The sequence below is a fragment of the Salvelinus fontinalis genome, chromosome 11 (assembly GCF_029448725.1).
Source record: "Salvelinus fontinalis isolate EN_2023a chromosome 11, ASM2944872v1, whole genome shotgun sequence".
NCBI lineage: Eukaryota > Metazoa > Chordata > Actinopteri > Salmoniformes > Salmonidae > Salvelinus > Salvelinus fontinalis.
In genome coordinates, this window is record NC_074675.1 from 18,111,193 (window position 1) to 18,133,692 (window position 22,500).

Genomic DNA, 22,500 nt, shown 5'->3' on the forward strand with positions numbered 1-22,500 from the left:
CACTCACTCACTCACTCACTCACTCACTCACTCACTCACTCACTCACTCACTCACTCACTCTATCCACTCACTCTAAAGTATCCACTCACTCTATCTACTCACTCTATCCACTCGCTCTATCCACTCACTCTATCCACTCACTCTTTCCACTCACTCTTTCCACTCACTCTATCCACTCACTCTATCCACTCACTCTTTCCACTCAGTCTATCCACTCACTCTTTCCACTTACTCTATCCACTCACTCTTTCCACTCACTCTATCCACTCACTCTATCCACTCACTCTTTCCACTCACTCTATCCACTCACTCTATCCACTCACTCTACCTACTCACTTTATCACTGGGACATCAGGACAGGGGTACACACACACACACTTGAACGTTATCTGCAGGAAAAAACACAGCAGAGTGATTAGATACCACAGCCCTCCGTGCACACAGGACGTGTCTGAAGCAGATAGTGTGAGGCTGTGCGTCGGTCAAATGCTTCCCCAGGAGAAATTGAACCCATCAACAGGAAACAGGAGCTTTTCTGTAGTGTTTCTTCATGGAATCACCCCCACTCTGTGGTGCCATCATTCCCACACCACTAAACTCTGTCTCCTTACTCAACCCTTACACATTACTAGGCTACTACACACCACACACACACACACACACACACACACACACACACACACACACACACACACACACACACACACACACACGCACACGCACACGCACACGCACACGCACACACACACACCATAAGTCTGGATGTCTATGCATTGTGTCTATGTCTGAACATTTGGATACTATGACCATTGCGTACAAACACACACTCAACCTGTACTGTCTTTTCTTCTGTTCTGCACTGATCTAGCTGATATGGGAGGATTCTGTTCCCCTGTTCTTTGAACGGGATTCCAGAAGTCGTTGGAATCAACTGTCTTATTACTTGTCAGAGGAAGACAGAAGTGCTTGAGGCTCCTTCTGATCTAGCCCATACCTCAATGGATCTCCTAGCTGATATTACATTGTCCCCCAGTGAGTAAAAGGGTTGAAAATACTCGTTTTCACTGGGCCTTCTGTTGTTCTGTTCTGGCTCATACAGGCCAGGTGTCTGAGCTGCATCGGTCTCTTTGTGTTAGTTCTCTATTTGTTAGAGACAGAGCGGACAGATCGGAACACACAGAACACACACCCATGTCTTCATTACCCTTGAGATCGCATCCAATCCAATGTTATTTTTTCACATTCTTCGTAAACAGCAGGTGTAGACTAACAGTGAAATGCTTACTTACAATGCAGAGTTAAAGATAAAGAAACGACATGTAATAAAAAAATATCATTATTGACACAAGGAATAAATACACAGTGATTTGGTGGAGCATTGTGCGTGCAACTATAGAGCCATAATAGACTGAAGTAAAGAGTGGAGCTGGGTTCTGAAGGGCCGCTGTCCAAACGCCAGCTCTGTCCACCCTACTCACTGCTGACCCTTCACGTCTGTCCATTCTGTTTCTGGAGAGAAAGAGAGAGAGAGAGAGAGAGACAGAGCGAGAGAAACAGAGAGAGCGGAGGAGCGGAAAGAATGAGACCTGGACTAGAGCCAGACACCTTCACAGTAACAACAAGGGGCTTGTTTTAACACCTCTCCTGCGAAGGCTGTACACCCATTAGAGTGCTACAGTCAGTGTCAGTTTGAGTGGGTTACAGTTTGCCGTTGCCTGTGGTAACCAGACAAACAGTGAGTCCCGCCTCCAGAGCCAATCAGAGCCTTAAAGGTCACTTTGCTCCGAGATGGAGGCGAAACAATGGGTTCTAGGCAGAAAGGCCACATTGTCCCCCCCCCCCCTCCCTTCAGTCCAACTGGAGAAAATGTGTTATGAGTGAAGTTCTGACATCAAGGCTTTGTGTCTCCGAGCAGCGACTTACAACAGGGAGAGAGAGAGAGAGAGAGAAAGAGAGAGAAAGGGGGAGAGAGGGAGAGAGAGAGAGAGAGAGAGAGAGGGAGAGAGAGATGAAGAAATAGGGAGAGAGAGGAAGGGAGAGAAAAGAATGAGAGAGGGAGAGACAAACAGAGAGAGGCAAAGGGGGACAGAGTGAGAAAGTGAGATGTGTTAGGGGAGTAACAGAATGTGCCAGAAAGATAAAGAGGAGAATGAAGACAGAGGGAAAAGGAGGATGGAGAGAGAATTGTGTGATCCACAGAGAGAGAGAGAGACAGAGACAGCAAATCATTTTAGCAACTTAGTACTTTTGTGCTTTACTGCTCTAGTGGAGGAACTGAAGTGGGTTAGTGTGAGCTATTGGATGCCCTCTATTCTCACCCTCTGTTCTATTATCTCTCTTGACTCCATGTGGCAGTGTGGTTGGTGAATGGCACAGGATGATTTGAATGGGTGTGGGGGATACACTGCTTATCTCCTGTACAGAGAGTAGATTTTGTAAAGGGCCAGGCCAGGCGCCATGAGACTGAGAGAGGGAGGCATTCAATCACACACTAATGCCTTGTCTCCAGAGACACAGATGCCTCACACATACACTTGTCGACAGGGCCAAATTCATTGTTCCCGTCAATACCCCCCAACCCCAACCTCTGTCTGACCCCTCTGGAAGTTTTCAGAAAACATTCTCATTCCCCATCCCAGCTCCAGTTCGGAATTCTGTCCCCCCTCCCTCTCCCTCCTAATGCACCTTTCCTTTTCCCCAAGCCTTTAAGTCATGTGTTTGTTGTTCTTTCACACGGTTTGTTCTTCCATGCATGTTGCGTTTGAGCCTGCTGGATTCCAGCACCATGTCATCAACCCCGTCGGATGTTTGCAAGCAGTTTGTTTGCGGAGTTCAACTTCAAGTTACGAGGAAACGTTTCGTTTTTGTCGAGTAAGATTAGACGAGGCAGTTTTCCAAGATCAATTCAAAGTAGTGGAGATGTAGCGGTCCTATGCGAAGGGTCGTTAACTGTCCAGTAATGTAAAAAACAAACATTGCAAATTGTCAACAGTGCAAGTGTTGATAGGGTGACAGCCTTGTTGACAGGCGAGACTACTGAGCCAGGGAGTCTGGGTACTGTCCCCTCCCAATACAGTAGGACACACATGAACGCACGCACTGACCATTCTGATGCAGTCCTATAGGAATGTCCCTGTTCAAGCCAGGATGCTCTCACCATAGACTCAGGTCCTACACACTCCAGTGCCGGAAATATCAGGCTTTTAAATGTTGGACCTGGACCAAACCACTGAAGGGATTGAATCGCTCTCTCTTATCGCATGTGTGATATGTGTGTGTGAATGTGTGTGTGTGCGTATGTGTGTTTAATACTCTCTCAGGAGTGCTGAAGGAGAAGTGTCAGAGTGGGAGAGTGTGAATGTAAAGTCCTGCCTTTTTTAAACGGGCACAGTATACCTGAGAGGGTCCTCTCTTTCTGGTGTGTTGCTGGTGCAGTAGCACCGCTCTGCAGGGTTCGTTAGTGCTGATCTGCTCTCAGCACCTTGCAAGCTGAATGAAACATGAAACTGCCCCTTCACTGAGCCTAAATGGAGACCATCAGCCAAAGATATCAATCTTTCTACATCTGTGCTAGCTCTCAATATCACTCCCCCCTACCCTACCACTTCCAATAACCTCAAACTCCCCCAACTACTGTAAACTCCTATCCCCACAGCAGAGGAGGCTGGTGGGAGGAGCTCTAGGAGGACAGGCTCATTGTGATGGCTGCAATGGAATACATGGAATGGAGACAAACATTTGACTTCCATGTGTTTGATCTGTACGATACAGTTCCATTTATTCCATTCCAGCCATTATAATGAGCCCGTCCTCCTATAGCTTCTCACCCCATTCTCCTCGACCCCACACCTGTATATCCCAACAGTCCCTCTACCGAGTCCTCCAATTCAAAACCCCTTTCCCTCCTTCCCCTTATGGTCCAAGCCCAAACTTCTAGCCATCCCTACCTACAACTCCACTCCCCACCCCCCTCACATCACCCCCTGTACTTATTTGACTGGACCAACTCATAGATAAGGCTGTTGCGGGGACCGTATTACCGTCACACCGGTGGTCACGAGTCATGAAGGCAGTCAAATGCCACCTGACCATTTAGTCAGGGTAATTAGCTCTGATGCTGCTGATGGATATTAGTAGCCTACCAAACTTGCTAACTGCCTGGTACTCAGCACCCGATTGACCCTCTAATCACTCTGACATCAATGCAAATGTATTCAAAAGAAGAATCAAACACTTCATGCGAGCCCATGAGCTCATATCCCATAAGCCCAGGCCTCTACTAAAAATAGGAGGATCAGCTTTCTATAGGCTAGGCCTACTATATTTATTTCCTAATATTTCCTAATATTAAGCACGTTGCATATATTTACAACAGGAGTATAGCCTACCTGGCTGGCATGAAAATAAATCACGTGGGAAAGCGTCCTCCATTTGCTATTTAAGTGCATAGATGACATGTATTTTTTCCACTGCCCATGTTTCGATAGAGGTGCATGATAATGGTCCATTCTAAATTAAAACAAATTTCACACATATATTTTTTAGTATATGTAAAGACAAGATTAAATCAAGAATAGTCTGATGGGTGACAATATTAGCCTATCACATGTGAATTATATATTATCACTTGTGAATGATGCCCAGCATAAGAAACAATTTCTTTTTTTTTGCAACTTTTCCTAATCATATTCGCAGGCCTATATGTTTTAATAAGGTTTGAATAACAACTGAAGTGGCCAAATAACTTAAAATTAAGTACATTAATCCGCTTTACAAGGGGTGTAGAGCCTAACTGGCATATATAAGCATTGTCAAGTTTGGGGAAGATCATTTTCACCATAAAAATGCATCTTCATAATAAAAGCATTACATGTATAATTGCTTTTGTGGTCACGTTTGATAATGGTGTTTTCCGCTAATGGAACACTCGTGTGCTCCCTCTCTGGCCTATAGGTCTACAGACTCTCGTTACAGCGCACTCCTGTCACGAGCGTTAAGCGCATAATGACACTCACCTGGACTCCATCACCTCCTTGATTACCTGCCCTTTATATGTCACTCCCTTTAGTTTCTTCCCCAGTCGTCATTGTTTCTGTTCCTGTTTCATGCTGTTCGTGTTTCTTGTTTTGTTCATTTATTAATTAAATGTATTCACTCCCTGAACTTTCTTCCCGACTTTCAGCGTACATCGCTACACCTACTACCATGTGCGCATTGCTGCGCTTATAATGTGAAGAAATAACCTCATAGTTTAGCAACATTTTGATTTGTTGCGTCAGCCACATTGCGTAAAAAAGTTTTGTTTTTAATTCTAGTGGTTGTATTCATTTGGGATCTATCGCATCCCACAATTTTCCCAGAATACAGTATGTTTGGAATATTTATTCCAAATGAATAGGTGGACCTTTGTACTATGGGGGAATAGTAGATTGACATAGGCTAGTGCTTTTGTTGTTCGTTAGGCCTACTCATCTTGTTGGCTGACGAAAAGTAAATGTGGACAGTTCTTCCAATATCTTCAATATGCACCTGGGAATTGGATGTGTGTGTGAGGGATCATCCAACCAGACAAGACAAATGGATAGCTGCCGGAAGAGAAGAGTAAACATCAGTATTATGAAGACGATGACTGAGGAGTCCTAGAGTGATACCATGGCCTCATCTCCCCCTGCCGCCTTATATGTGATCTCCTTGGTGATCACCGTGGCGATAAGGCCGGGGCGACCAGGGTCTCATAAGAGCAGAATAAACACAGATGTTGATGTTGTTGTGCCAGGCAGCTGAAGGCCGAGGGCATACTCTGTTATTACGATTCTACAACACACTGTTTCTCTTTAGAACAGACCGATCAGATGGCAGGTGTGTGTGTGGTAGAGGCCCCACAAGGGGTTAGGGCTAGACCTAATCTGCTCCCCAGTTTGTGAGTTAAGTTGTAACTGTATATGGCAGAGGGCGTAGCCCTTTCCTCCAATCAAATGACCTAGTGGCCTCATGGGTGGAAGGTTATTAATATTTTAATACCCGCTGAAAATCCGGTGTTTCTATATAAAGCGGATTTGATATTTTTTAGTGGTCTGTGATGTAAATAAAGTGTAATATTGGGATGCAAACTCAAAATTGAATACATTTGAACTCTAATATCATACATGGTTGTAACGGCTTTCTTCCTCCTCTTCATCCGAAGAGGAATAGCAGGGATTCGACCAAAACGCAGCGTTTTGAAATGACATGATTTTAATGAACAAGAAGAAAAAAACACGAAACTAAATACACTTGAATAATTAACAAAATAACAAAACGGAGTAGACAGACCTGGACATGGAACTTACATAAAACACGAAGAACTCACGAACAGGAACAGACTACATAAACCGAGACAGTCCCGTGTGGCGCGACAAACACTGACACAGGAGACAACCACCCACAAACCAACAGTGTGAAAACACCTACCTTAATATGACTCTCAATCAGAGGAAATGAAAACCACCTGCCTCTAATTGAGAGCCATATCAGGTCACCCTTATACAAACATAGAAACACATAACATAGACTACCCACCCAAACTCACGCCCTGACCGTCAAACACATACAAAATAACAGAAAACCGGTCAGGAACGTGACAATGGTACAGGTGTCTTCTTTTTTAACCCCCAACAATGTGTGTGAGGTGTATAGTTTTGTTTTATAGTAGATTTGTTTAAGACTACCAGGAAACACTCAGTGTGACCCTAATTTAGCCCATTGCAGTAAAAGGTTAAACTCAAGTTACCTGGGGAGACAATTTATAGAGGCCAGTATTGCTTTCATGGAAGTATTGCTTTTTTGCACAATACCATACTATGTTCTTTATTCAGTATCAGTACCTTAGTAAATGACCTGACCTTAACCCTCCCCTCTCTCCCCCTTTACAGACAGTAAGGCCATCGTGGATGGGAACCTGAAGCTTATCCTGGGTCTGATCTGGACTCTGATCCTGCACTACTCCATCTCAATGCCCATGTGGGAGGACGAGGACGATGAGGACGCCAAGAAGCTGACCCCCAAGCAGAGGCTGCTGGGATGGATCCAGAACAAGGTGCCCCAGCTGCCCATCAACAACTTTCACCGTGACTGGAGGGACGGCAAGGCCCTGGGAGCCCTGGTTGACAACTGTGCCCCAGGTAAGAGCTGATCCAGGATCTGTGACTCATTCTGTTAGACTTTGCTGGCTTGGCACTGACTCAGAAACAGTTTAGTGTTAGTTAATTTGAATGGATGGATGGCAAGGCCCTGGGGGCACTGATTGACAACTGTGCCCGAGGTAAGGCTTTGAGGAGCAGTTTGAGTGAGAGCTGATCCAAGAGCTGATCCAAGATCTGTGCCTCATCCGTTTCATTTGTTGACAATAGTCTTCCAGGTTGTAACTCATCTGAGAGTTGTTTGAGGGTTGACGAGTCACAAACCCGGATCCGGGATCCCCCCCATCAAAAAGCTGACTAGCATAGCCTAGCCTAAAGCAACAGGGATATCATATAATAAAAGGTTCATGAAATCACAAGTCCAAGACACCAAATGAAAGATACACATCTTGTGAATCCAGCCATCATTTCTGATTTTTAAAATGTTTTACAGGGAAGACACAATATGTATTTCTATTAGCTAACCACCATAGCAAAAGACACAACTTTTTTTTCCACCATTTTTTTCCTGCATAGGTAGCTATCACAAATTCGACCAAATAAAGATATAAATAGTCACTAACCAAGAAACAACTTCATCAGATGACAGTCTGATAACATATTTATTGTATAGCATATGTTTTGTTCGAAAAATGTGCATATTTCAGGTATAAATCATAGTTTTACATTGCAGCCACCATCACAACTCTCACCAAAGCAACTAGAATAACTACAGAGATCAACGTGAATTACCTAAATACTCATCATAAAAAATTTATGAAAAATACACAGCGTACAGCAAATGAAAAACAAAGATCTTGTGAATCCAGCCAATATTTCAGATTCTCTGTAAAGGCAGTCAATGTTGTTCTCCCCCATAGACGAGGAGGAGCATGGATAGGACCAAGATGCGGATTGAGGGAAATAAGCCATCTTTTAATGAAAACAGCAAACAAGACACTACAAACTACAAAACAACAAACGTGACTAACCTTCAACTGTCCTGTGAGGACACAGGAACAAACACCCACAAAACACCCGTGAAACCCTGGCTGCCTTTGTATGACTCTCAATTAGAGACAAACAATACACACCTGTCTCTAATTGAGAATCATACCAGGCTGAACACAAAACCCCACATAGAAATACAAACATAGACAAACCCACCCAACTCACGCCCTGACCAACTAAAATGAATACAAAACAAAGGAAAACAGGTCAGGAACGTGACAGAACCCCCCCCTTAAGGTGCGAACTCCGGGCGCACCAGCACAAAGTCTAGGGGAGGGTCTGGGTGGGCGTCTGTCCACGGTGGCGGCTCTGGCGGTGGACGAGGTCCCCACCCCACCATAATCAATCCCCGCTTCTTTATCCCCCTCCCAATGACCACCCTCCCACTAACCCCACCTAAATGAAGGGGCAGCACCGGGATAAGGGGCAGCACCGGGACAAGGGGCAGCACCGGGACAAGGGGCAGCACCGGGACAAGGGGCAGCACCGGGACAAGGGGCAGCACCGGGACAAGGGGCAGCACCGGGACAAGGGGCAGCACCGGGATAAGGGGCGGCAGGTCCTGGCTGAGGGACTCCGGCAGGTCCTGGCTGAGGGACTCCGGCAGGTCCGGGCTGAGTGGCAGCTCCGGACTGTAGGGCAGCTCCGGACTGTAGGGCAGCTCCGGACTGTAGGGCAGCTCCGGACTGTAGGGCAGCTCCGGACTGTAGGGCAGCTCCTGACTGGCGGGCAGCTCCTGACTGGCGGGCGTCTCTGGCAGCTCCTGACTGGCGGGCGTCTCTGGCAGCTCCTGACTGGCGGGCGTCTCTGGCAGCTCCTGACTGGCGGGCGTCTCTGGCAGCTCCTGACTGGCGGGCGTCTCTGGCAGCTCCTGACTGGCGGGCGTCTCTGGCAGCTCCTGACTGGCGGGCGTCTCTGGCAGCTCCTGACTGACGGGCGTCTCTGGCAGCTCCTGACTGACGGACGGCTCTAGCGGCTCCTGACTGACGGACGGCTCTACTGGCTCGGGACAGACGGGCGGCTCTAATGGCTCGTGGCAGACGGCTGGCTCAGATGGCGCTGGGCAGACAGATGGCTCAGACGGCGCTGGGCAGACAGATGGCTCAGACGGCGCTGGGCAGACAGATGGCTCAGACGGCGCTGGGCAGACAGATGGCTCAGACGGCGCTGGGCAGACAGATGGCTCAGACGGCGCTGGGCAGACAGATGGCTCAGACGGCGCTGGGCAGACAGATGGCTCAGACGGCGCTGGGCAGACAGATGGCTCAGACGGCGCTGGGCAGACAGATGGCTCAGACGGAGCTGGGCAGACGGGCCGTTCAGGCACCGCTGGGCAGACGGCAGACTCTGGCCGGCTGAGACGCACTATAGGCCTGGTGCGTGGTACCGGAACCGGAGGTACCGGGCTGAGGGCACGCACCTCAGGGCGAGTGCGGGGAACAGGGCACACTGGACTCTCGTGGCGCACTCTAGGCCTGGTGCGTGGTACCGGAACTGGAGGTACCGGGCTGAGGGCACGCACCTCAGGGCGATTGCGGGGAGAAGGAACAGTGCGTCCAGGGCTCTGTAGACGCACAGGAGGCTTGGTGCGTGGTGCCGGAACTGGAGGCACCGGGCTGGAGACACGCACCATAGGGAGAGTACGTGGAAGAGGAACAGGGCTCTGGAGATGCACTGGAAGCCTGGTGCGTGGTGTAGGCACTGGTGGTACTGAGCTGGGGTGGGAAGGTGGCGCCGGATATACCGGACCGTGAAGGAGGACACGTGCTCTTGAGCACCGAGCCTCCCCAACCTTACCAGGTTGAATGGACCCCGTAGCCCTGCCAGTGCGGCGAGGTGGAATAGCCCGCACTGGGCTATGCAGGCGAACCGGGGACACCACCTGTAAGGCTGGTGCCATGTACGCCGGCCCGAGGAGACGTACTGGAGGCCAGATACGTTGGGCCGGCTTCATGGCATCCGGCTCGATGCCCAACCTAGCCCTCCCAGTGCGGCAAGGTGGAATAGCCCGCACTGGGCTAAGCACGCGTACTGGGGACACCGTGCGCTTCACCGCATAACACGGTGTCTGACCAGTACGACGCCCTCTTACTCCACGGCAAGCCCGGGGAGTTGGCTCAGGTATCCTACCCGGCTTCGCCACATTCCCCTTTAGCCCCCCCCCCAAGAAATTTTTGGGTGAGCCTCTCGGGCTTCCGTGCTAGCCGCGTACCCTCATACCTGCGCTCCTGGGCTGTGGCTGCCTTCTTCTCCTCCCGAGAGCGGCGATTCTCTCCCACCTTAGCCCAGGGTCCTTCTCCATTGAAAATTTGCTCCCAACTCCATTCCTCTTCTCTCCATTGCTTTAGTTCTTGTTCTCTCTCCTCAATCCGCTTGGTCCTGTTGTGGTGGGTGTTTCTGTAAAGGCAGTCAATGTTGTTCTCCCCCTTAGACGAGAAGGAGCATGGATAGGACCAAGATGCGGATTGAGGGAAATAAGCCATCTTTTAATGAAAAAACAGCAAACAAGACACTACAAACTACAAAACAACAAACGTGACTAACCTTCAACTGTCCTGTGAGGACACAGGAACAAACACCCACAAAACACCAGTGAAACCCTGGCTGCCTTTGTATGACTCTCAATTAGAGACAAACAATACACACCTGTCTCTAATTGAGAATCATACCAGGCTGAACACAAAACCCCACATAGAAATACAAACATAGACAAACCCACCCAACTCACGCCCTGACCAACTAAAATGAATACAAAACAAAGGAAAACAGGTCAGGAACGTGACATTCTTTAAGTGTTTTACAGCGAAAACTTAGCTTACTACAATAGCCAACCACACAGCAGCATTGATTCATGCACGTTAGCGATAGCGAATAAACCAGCAAAAGATATTAAATTTTTCACTAACCTTCTCAAAACTTCATCAGATGACAGTCCTATAACATCATATTACACAATACATATATTGTTTGTTTGAAAATGTGGATATTTAGCGGCACAAATCGTGGTTATACAATGAGAATAGTAGCCAAGCTGCCAACAAAATGTCGGGAGAAATCTTGGGAGAGGCACCTAATCTAATCAATAACTAATCATAAACTTGACAAAAAAATACAGCTTGGACAGCAAATGAAAGATACATTAGTTCTTAATGCAACCGCTGTGTTAGATTTTTAAAATGAACGTTACTACGACATACAGCGTGCGTTAAAGCGAGACCACACCGAAATTAATGGCGGAATAGTAGTGTAAAATTTTTCAACAGAACAACGAATTAACATCATAAATAGTTCTTACTTTTTGATGAGCTTCCATCAGAATCTTGTGCAAGTTGTCCTTTGTACAGAATCATCGTTGCTCGGTTGTAGATTGTCGTCTTCAACTTAGGAATTAGCAGCAAACATTAGCTATGTGGCCCAGACGTGTCCAACTCTTCATAACGCAGCACAAAGAAAATTCCGAAAATTGCAATATACTGATATAAACTGATATAACTCGGTTTAAAATAACCACATTATGATGTTTTTAACACCTATATCGAATAAAATCAGAGCCGGATATATCTAAGGCCTATAACAAGAGCTTTTTAGAATGCCATCCTGAGGTCTGTCTTGCGCCATGACGAACGTTGAAAAGAGTGCACCCCACGTTCCAAGAGCCTTTATATGGCCTCAGTTCTACCTAGCAACCCCATTCCAATTCTCACTGCTTACTGACATCTAGGGGAAATCGTATGCAGTGCATGTTGACTCATAGATTACATGCAAATTAATAAACTGACCCTGGAACAGAGTGCCCGATTTCAGATTTCTCACTTCTCACTGACAGGAAGTTAGCTGCAACTTGAGTTCTGTTTTACTCACAGATATAATTCAAACGGTTTTAGAAACTAGAGAGTGTCTTCTATCCAATAGTAATAATAATATGCATATTGTACGAGCAAGAATTGAGTACGAGGCAGTTTAATTTGGGAACAAATTTTTACAAAGTGAAAACAGCGCCCCCATATTGACAAGAAGTTAATCATCCATACTATTCACTGAAACAGTACGCTAAACACTAGCCTCAGCCATAATTCCAAGTATGTGTCACAGAGAAGTTCCAGAGAAACTCCAGTGTTTTTTGAAACAGTCTTGTTGAAACACTAAGCCTAATGAGACCAGGTCAGGGGTAAGGGTTATGTACGTTCAGGGCTGACTAACTGGTTGATGTTAAATGTTAAAATGGTGCCGAAAGAAATGGCAGCAGTTTTACGGGCGCCTAACCAAATGTCATTTTTTCCCGTGCTATTTGTAACTTATTTTGTACATAATGTTTCTGCAACTGTATCTTACGGCAAAAAAGAGCTTCTGGATATCAGGACAGCGATCACTCACCTTGGATAAGACAACAATTTTCCCTTCAACAAGCAGAACGCACAGGATGTACTTCGAACACCCGACAAGGCCAACATCCCTGTCATTGGCAAGAGAAGGAGACACAGGTACAGAGGACACAGAGCGGGGTGCCTCGTAAGGATCCGCATACGGCGAGTGGGAAGATGCCGTTACGTCAATATTACTTGCCAATTTGTAAGTCGCTCTGGATAAGAGCGTCTGCTAAATGACTTAAATGTAAAATGTAAAGTGCAATGATTGGACAATAAATTAGACGAGGTATGATCACAAATATCCTACCAACGGGACATCAGAAACGGAATTGTGGTTGAATGATGACATGGATATTTAGCTCGTGGGATATACGCTGCACCGGCTTGATAGAACAGCACACTCCGGTAAGACGAGGGGGGGGGGGGGGGGGGGGGGGGCGGTCTGTGCATATTTGTAAACAACAGCTGGTGCACGAAATCTAAGGAAGTCTCTAGATTTTGCTCTCCTGAAGTAGAGTATCTCATGATAAGCTGTAGACCACACTATTTGCCAAGAGAGTTTTCATCCACAATTTTCGTGACTGTTTATTTACCACCACAGACGGATGCTGGCTGTAAGACTGCACTCAGTCAGCTGTATGAGGAAATAAGCAAACAGGAAACCGATCACCCAGAGGCGGCGCTCCTAGTTGCCGGAAATTTTAATGCAGGGAAACGTAAATCAGTTTTACCTAATTTCTATCAACATGTTAAATGCGCAACCAGAGGGAAAAAAGTTCTAGATCACCTGTACTCCACACAGAGACGCATAAAAAGCTCTCCCCCGCCCTCCATTTGGTAAATCTGACCATATTTCTATCCTCCTGATTCCTGCTTACAAGCTATAATTAAAGCAGGAAGCACCAGTGACTCGGTCTATAAAAAAGTGGTCAGATAAAGCAGATACTAAACTACAGGACTGTTTTGCTATCACAGACTGGAACATGTTCCGGGATTCTTCCGATGGCATTGAGGAGTACACCACATCAGTCACTGGCTTTATTAATAAGTGCATCGAGGACGTCGTCCCCACAGTGACTGTACGTACATACCCCAACCAGAAGCCATGGATTACAGGCAACATTCGCACTGAGCTAAAGGGTAGAGCTGCCACTTTCAAGGTGCGGGACTCTAACCCAGAAGCTTATAAGAAATCCTGCTATGCCTCCGACCAACCATCAAACAGGCAAAGTGCCAGTACAGAGCTAAGACTAAATCGTACTACACCGGCTCCGATGCTCTTCTTATGTGGCTGGGCTTGTAAACTATTACAGACTACAAAGGGAAGCACAGCCTTGAGCTGCCCAGTGACACAAGCCTACCAGACGAGCTAAATCACTTTTATGCTTGAGGCAAGCAACACTGAAGCATGCATGAGAGCATCAGCTGTTCTGGACGACTGTGTGATCATGCTCTCCGTAGCCGACATGAGTAAGACCAGACGGATTACCAGGACGTGTGCTCCGGGCATGTGCTGACCAACTGGCAGGTGTCTTCACTGACATTTTCAACATGTCCCTGACTGAGTCTGTAATACCAACATGTTTCAAGCAGACCATCATAGTCCCTGTGCCCAAGAACACTAAGGCAACCTGTCTAAATGTCTACAGACCCGTAGCACTCACGTCCGTAGCCATGAAGTGCTTTGAAAGTCTGGTAATGGCTCACATTAACACCATCATCCCAGATACCCTAGACCCACTCCAATTTGCATACGGCCCAAACAGATCCACAGATGATGTAATCTCTATTGCACTCCACACTGCCCTTTCCCATCTGGACAAAAGGAACACCTATGAGAGAATGCTATTCATTGACTACAGTTCAGCGTTCAACACCATAGTGCCCTCAAAGCTCATCACTAAGTTAAGGACCCTGGAACTAAACACCTCCCTCTGCAACTGGATCCTGGACTTCCTGACGGGCCGACCCCAGGTGGCCAGGGTAGGTAGCATCACGTCCGCCACACTGATCCTCAACCCTGGAGCCCCTTGGGTGCATGCTCAGTCCCCTCCTGTACTCCCTGTTCACCCACAACTGTGTGGACAGGCATGACCAACACCATCATTAAGTTTGCAGACGACACAACAGTGGTAGGCCTGATCACCGACAACGACGAGACACCCTATAGTGAGGAGGTCAGAGACCTGACCGGATGGCGCCAGAATAACAACCTATCCCTCAAAATAATCAAGACAAAGGAGATGATTGTGGACTACAGGAAAAGGAGGACCAAGCACGCCCCCATTCTCATCGACGGGCTGCAGTGGAGCAGGTTGAGAGCTTCAAGTTCCTTGGTGTCCACATCACCAACAAACTAGAATGGTTCAAACACACCAAGACAGTCGTGAAGAGGGCACGACAACACATATTCCCCCTCAGGAAACTAAAACGTTTTGGCATGGGTCCTCAGATCCTCAAATGGTTCTACAGCTGCAACATCGAGAGCCTCGTGACTGGTTGCATCACTGCCTGGTAAGGCAACTGCTCGGCCTCTGACTGCAAGGCACTACAGAGGGTAGTGTGTACGGCCCTGTACTTCACTTGGGCTAAGCTGCCTGCCATCCAGGACCTCTACCTACACCAGGCGGTGTCAGAGGAAGGCCCTAAAAATGGTCAAAGACCCCAGCCACCCCAGTCATAGAATGTTCTCTCTTCTACCGTATGGCAAGCGGTACCGGAGCGCCAAGTCTAGGACCAAATGGCTTCTCAACAGTTTTTACCCCCAAGCCATAAGACTCTTAAACAAGTAATCAAATGGCTACCCGGACTATTTGCATCGTCCCCTCCCCCAACCCCTCTTTTAGGCTGCTGCTACTCTCTGTTCATCATATATGCATAGTCACTTTAACTACAGATTTATGTACATACTACCTCAATTAGCCTGACCAACCGTAGGCTACCCGGACTATCTGCATTGTGTCCCACCACCCACCACCCATCACCCGCCAACCCCTCTTTTACACTACTGCTACTCTCTGTTTATCATATACGCATAGTCACGTTCGTTCAATCATTAAATATTGTAGTATAAAATATGTGATACATGTTTCATTATGGTACCACACGTAAGTACATCACTGTAAAAGGGCTAGTAAAGAGAATACTACAGACACAGTGGAATCATTTAACAAAATCTGAAATTTATTGATGAAATACAATAAAATCACTCAGGTTTCTTTGAATCAAAGCAAAAATAATTAGCTACAGAAAAAGGAAAAAACTACAGTAAAACATCAACTGCAGTGTTCCTCACCTGGCTTACTGTAAAAAGCAAAACAAAGAATTGATTACTGTACTTCTATATTTCCATCAAACCTGTCTTGTGGATTTGGCCACAGGTTCTCATCCACATCACAATGGATGTTTTCATTAGCCAAACATCTTGGGAAGAATCTTCGGACATGGCGAATCCAGGCCTGACACTGGTCTGCCGTGATGTCATTGCATGCGTCATCCATGGCCTGGAGAAGGGTGGCGTGTTCGTGAGGGCGCCTATCATATACCTTCCACCTCCATTTGGAGAAAAATTCCTCAATCGGGTTTTAGGAAAGGAGAGTATGGGGGTAAGTACAGGGCGGTAAATTGTGGATGGGCCTGAAACCATGCTTGCACCATTTGAGCATGGTGGAACCTGACATTATCCCACACAATGACATAGGTCATGCCATCAGCTCTACAGACCTGATTTAGCTCATCAAGGAAGGTTACATTCGAACAGTGAATCATGTGGCTGCCTGCAACTCAATATATAGAGTATATAGAGTAGAGAGCTTGTTGTTCGACCAAACATTAGAACGGACAAGATGCGTAATCTAAGCAACTTTGACCGCGGTATGATTGTTGATGCTACACATGGTGATTCCAGCATCTCAGAAACAGCTGCCTTCCTGGGATTTTTATGCACTACAGTCTCTAGAGTTTACAGAGAATGGTGCGATAAACAAAACACATTCAGTGAGTGGCAGTTCTGTGGGCAAAAACACCTTGTTAATGAGAGAGGTCAGCGGAGAATATCCAGACTCATTCAAGCTAAGAGAAAGGCCACAGATGCTCAAATAGCAGCTGTTTAAAACAGTGGTGTGCAGAAGGGCATCTCTTAACCTACAACACCATGAATAATTCAGGCTGTTGTGGAGGCAAAAGGTGGTCCTACCCAGTACTAGATAGGTGTACCTAATAAAGTGGCCGGTGAGTGTACAGTAATGTCAAATCTGAAAACATGGTCTGGAAAAGTGGTACATGGGACCATAGAAACAGTGTCTGATAAAGAATGATGATGAAATATTACATCCATATATAATGTAATCCAATTGGTTCATGTTCCACGGTAATGGTGTCAATGGATCTCGGTATCCTGAAACTTTCATGATCTAAACATGTATTATTGTTTGTCAGTTTCCATAAAACTATGCATAAAGAGTAATGCAACAGTTACTTATCATTTTAGCAGTTGTATCAATTGATAGTTAGATCATTGTAATGAAATGAATAGACAGTCATCTCAGACGTAATGTGTGAATTGCATTTTGAAATGGTAATACTTTGATGTTAAGTTGTGTCATTTTGAACAGGTGATTTTAGTTCAATGAACAAATGATCTTAGCTTTATGTGTATTGTATCCAAGCAATTGGAAAAAGTGTTAGAGTTTTGAAAAATGTGCATTTTGATCATTGGTTGTGAGTTTTGTGTCTAGGGTTTAGAAAAATGACATCAAGGTTCCGAAATGAGTGCCAAAGTGATTGTAAAAAACGGTAAAAATCCCCCTGTTTGTTATTGCCTGTATTAAGCATTTCACTGTAAGGTTTACACCGGTTGTATTCGGCACATGTGACAAATAACCTTTGATTTGATGACGATGAGAATGTTTATTTTTGGTGAGTGTATGCATGGCATGTTATGGTGCAGGGGCTACCATAGAGCATGATATCAATGAGGAGATCCTATTCAAGGTGGGGATGTGGGCCAAAAATGGATGAGGCCAAAAAGCATACAAGCTGCATTCAATACGCAATATTCCTGAGCTGTACCACATCAGAGAAGGGGAGTCCGAACTGAACCAGAATGAGATGTGTGTCTTCCGTATGCTCCCCCTACCACCCCTAACTCGTAATCAGAACCAGCCGTTTCGTCATTATAAAACTATCTGATGAGAGAAGAATGATGGAAAGGGAGAGGAGGAGGATGAGGAAGAGGAGTGTAGGGGGGGGGGGGCCAAAAAACACAGACATTTCGAATCCCCAAACCACAGAGAGATAGTGCATAGCCGGTAATTACAGATCAGGGTTATCAGGGCCTAGCCAGGGGGACTTGCCCGACAACTGCCCCAGATAGAGTGAGATAGAGTGAAGGTTTCATAACTCTAGGCTCTCTCGGTAAAGGCCTCTACTAATTTGGACTAGGCTCCTGGCAGGCAGTAGGGCTTCTCAGACATGGTTCCAAGGGGAACTCAGACTGACCTCGGGTAAGGAGACACGTCTTGTTCAACAGAGCCTCTAATCCTGTGTTTGTACAAATGGTGTGAGACCAGATGAGTGGAATGGCATTAATAGGTTCACAGTGTTAGTTACTCCAGAGAAATGAAGCACAGAACTGAGGTGCGCTGTCTTTTTGTTTACTGAGTGTCTGTATGTGTGTATAGGTGTTTTGTCTTTTGTAGGTGTGTGAGTGTGCGTGTGCATGTGAGAGAGAGCCAATGTGTGAATGTGTGTGCTTTATTTGTTTTCATGTGTTTGCATGCTCCCGAGTGTGTGTTTATGTGTGTTTGTGTGCCTGACAAAGTGTGTTTGCTCAGGCAGGACGTTGAGAAGTGTGTTGGAGAGGGGCTAAGGTGGGGGAACAATAAACAAACAACGACTCCATTCTCCCACATACTGAACCAGTCTTATTCACTTACCCAGAGCAGCAGGGTCACAGAGTGGGTGTGTGGGTGCGTGTGCGTTTGTGCTTTACATGTGAATTTATGGTGTACGTGCCTAATCGTGTGTGTGTGTGTGTTCGTGTGTGTGCACCTTTCTGTTTTTCACAGTGAGTGTGTGTTTATTGTCTAGGTGTCTGTATTAGCAGTGTTTACACTGCTGCTACACAGAGCTCTGTCTCTGACACTGCGCAGGACTAAGTAACAGGTTTTATTCTAGGCTTTGACCATACAGGGCTCTGTTTCTCTCTGCTCTCACTGAAACATTTATACTAATAGATCCAGAACAAGCTATACTCTCACAGTACACGTAGCGTTAGGGCAAAGTGCAATTCTCTCACATTCTCTCGCAGTGCCACCTCTGCCTATATGCAGACTACGAGCTGCAACTAGGCCCGTACTCAGGGGCCCTGACCTCCATGGGGCCCCTATTGATTTTTTTAGCCTCTCATAATTCATGGCAAACAGGGAATTAGCTTTGAAAATGCTATTTTTTTTCTTGGCAAAACCAAATCTCATTTAGGGTGCCCAAAACGCTAGGATAGCGTTTTTTCTTCGAATCAGCACAATCAGCACAAATTTAACATTCAGCACCGTTCACCCATTAAGCGAGAAATGTGAAACATTCAGTGGAGCATTTAAAACAATATTGCGTTTTGCTTTTCCTACTAGCATTGACTTTGCTGATAACTTCTTTAATGAGGAAAAATGTACTTACTACGATTGTGATTGTGTTCACCTAATACCTTTTTTGCACGATTGGTTAGAGCCTGTAAGTAAGCATTTCACTGTAAGGTCTACACCGGTTGTATTCAGCGCACGTGACAAATAAATGTTGATTTGATTTGATATGTTGTCACGGCTGTTGAAAGAACTGGACCAAGGTGCATCGTGGTAGGCGTACATTTTCTTTATTGAATAAAGATGACACCGAACAAAAACAACAAACACTACAGAAACAAACCGTGAAGCTACAGGCTATGTGCCCTAAACAAAAGTCAACTTCCCACAAACACAGGTGGAAAAAAGAGTTACCTAAGTATGGTTCCCAATCAGAGACAACGATAGACAGCGGTCCCTGTTTGAGAACCATACCCGGCCAAAACGTAGAAATAGAAAATCATAAATCACAAAACATAGAATGCCCACCCCAACTCACTCCCTGACCAAACCAAAATAGAGACATAAAAAGGATCTCTAAGGTCAGGGCGTGACATATGTGCTTGTCCTACCTAGCTATCTTAAGATGAATGCACCAACTGTAAGTCACTCTGGATAAGAGCATCTGCTAAATAAAATGTAAATGTCAAATATAATAACTGTTTTGGGTGAAACTCAAACTGCTCTCAGACCTGCTATCCTCTACTGCCTAGCTAATTGGTCCTGACACCTCGAGTTCCCCTGGTTCAGCCAAACCCCTTCCCCGCAAGGCCCTGGACATGGGTGTGCTGCAGGCTGCAGTGTGGAGGCAGTGTGTTTCTGGCTGTTGTAACAGCATGCTGAGTGTCAGAGTAGAGAACACAGCAGTGAGGAACGCAATAAGTGAAAACACATGTAGAGCGCCGCATTTCCTGCCGAACACATTATTGTGTGTGTGTGTATGTGTGTGTGTGTGTGTGTGTGTGTGTGTGTGTGTGTTTGTGTGTGTGTGTGTGTGTGTGTGTTTGTGTGTTTGTGTGTGTGTGTGTGTGTGTGTGTGTGTGTGTGTTTGTGTGTGTGTGTGTGTGTGTGTGTTTGTGTGTGTGTGTGTGTGTGTGTGTGTGTGTGTGTGTGTGTGTGTGTGTGTGTGTGTGTGTGTGTGTGTGTGTGTGTGTGTGTGTGTGTGTGCTCATGTATGTTGTTAAGGAGCAACAGGAACAGGGCAGAGGCCTCTCTGTTAGAAGTAAGGGCGGACAGTAAAACAGTGAAAGTAAAGCGTATTGTCCGTAGAAGTAAATTAAGGAAAAGTTTTGTCGTGGCTTGAGGCCATGCCTTGTGAATCAGTGTATTTCCACTAGAATACAACAATAAACCAGGACTAAGCAACAGCGAACAGAGAGGGTTTTGGACACACACACGCACGCACGCACACACACACACACACACACACACACACACACACACACACACACACACACACACACACACACACACACACACACACACACACACACACACACACACACACACACACGATTCCACAGCAAAGCATCCGATCCTGAGGTTGTTCCCTTCTCCTCAGAGTGAAATGTTACTCATCAGATTTTTACCCAACACACCCCTCTATCCACCCCCTCTGAATGGCCCTCGCCTACCCTCACACTACCTGGTCACAGACCCCCCAGGGCCAGTAAATCACACCTCAGCCTAACAGAGGCACATTAAACTAGTATGAGTTGGTTGAAAAGGTACTTGTTTATACTACTGGCCAGCTGTAGAGGGCTCATTAAACATAATGACCCATCTTGAGTATCACTGTTTGTGCGTGTGTATTGAGTGTATGCTGGTGTGTGTGTTGATGGAACACAAACAAATATGAGGGGCAGGTACAGCTCTTTAGCAGTGTGGGAGAATGCTTTAGGGGTTTATGTTCCTCTCCTGTTCGTTTTTCAAATTCCCCCTAGAGCCCCCTCACACACTCAATCTCTGCCATATATTTGTGTAGTATCCTTTTGCCTCACGTCTCTGTTTTCATACTGCTCCTGGCAGTAGTGGGGTTTGCGCAAGGAAGTGACCCTGAGCTGAGAACATTCTGGATGGAACTGCAATAGAGACAGCCATGACAGCTAATGAGACTTATGGAAAATGTATTGCCATTTACTGAGGTGGGAGAAACAACAGTAAAAAACACCAAACCACTCTGTCACATTGAGTAGTGCTGAGCCCGCTCTCCCGTTCCACAGTCTGTGGATACAGCCTGGTCTCATAAACTAGACATAACATAGTACATGCAAATCCGGGACACTCAAATTAGTATTATACTGTATGTTACGTTTGGTATGGTTACATAAGACAGAAGGTTACTTAACCTGTCTAGGATCAGCGTGGCGCTAGCGGCACACCCCCCCCCCCCCCACTGAAAAACCAGTGCCGCGAAATTCAAAAAAAATATTTTTTTTAAATATTTAACTTTCACACATTAAAGTCCAATACAGCTAATGAAAGACACAGATCTTGTGAATCCAGTCAACATTTCCGATTTTTAAAATGTTTTACAGGGAAGACACAATATGTAAAGATGTACATCTATTACCTAAAAACACATTAGCATAATCCACCATCTTTTATTTGTCCACCAACACCAGTAGCCATCACCAATTCGGCTAAACTAAGATATTTATAGCCCCTAACCAACAAAAAAACTCATTAGATGACAGTCTGATAACATATTTATGGTATGGGATAGGTTTTGTTAGAAAAAAGTGCATATTTCAGGTAGACTTCATAGTTTACAATTGCACCCACCATCACAAATGGACTAGAATAATTACAATGAGCAACGTGTTTACCTAACTACTAATCATCAAACATTTCGTAAAAATACACAGCATACACGAATCGAAAGACACAGATCCTGTGAATACAGACAATATTTCAGATTTTCTAAGTGTCTTACAGCGAAAACACAATAAATCGTTATATTAGCTTAGCACATAGCAATTAGCAGCCCAGCATTGATTCTAGCCAAAGTGAGCGATAAAAGTCAACATCGCCAAAAGATATTAATTTTTTCACTAACCTTCTCAGAATTCTTCCGATGACACTCCTGTAACATCACATTACAACATGCATATACAGTTTGATCGAAAATGTTTATATTTAGCCACCAAAATCATGGTTAGACAATGTGAAATGTAGACAAGCTGGTAAAGAAAATGTCCTTGCGCCACTTAGACAGTGATCTACTCTTATACATAAATACTCATAAACGTGACTAAAAAATACAGGGTGGACAGGGATTGATAGACAATTTAATTCTTAATACAATTGCGTTATTACATTTTTTAATTTATCCTTACTTTTCAATA

General features: G+C 45.6%; 1 protein-coding gene across 12 annotated transcripts in view; it reads left to right on the forward strand.

Annotated features, from left to right (window-relative positions):
• LOC129865218 (filamin-C-like) overlaps nucleotides 1-22,500 on the forward strand; it is a 99,684-nt gene that overhangs the window by 20,035 nt on the left and 57,149 nt on the right. For all 12 annotated transcript variants that reach the window (XM_055937811.1, XM_055937809.1, XM_055937810.1 and 9 more), the window contains exon 2: nucleotides 6,913-7,161. In XM_055937811.1, the coding sequence (XP_055793786.1) occupies nucleotides 6,913-7,161 (249 nt within the window). The remainder of the gene's footprint in view (nucleotides 1-6,912; nucleotides 7,162-22,500) is intronic.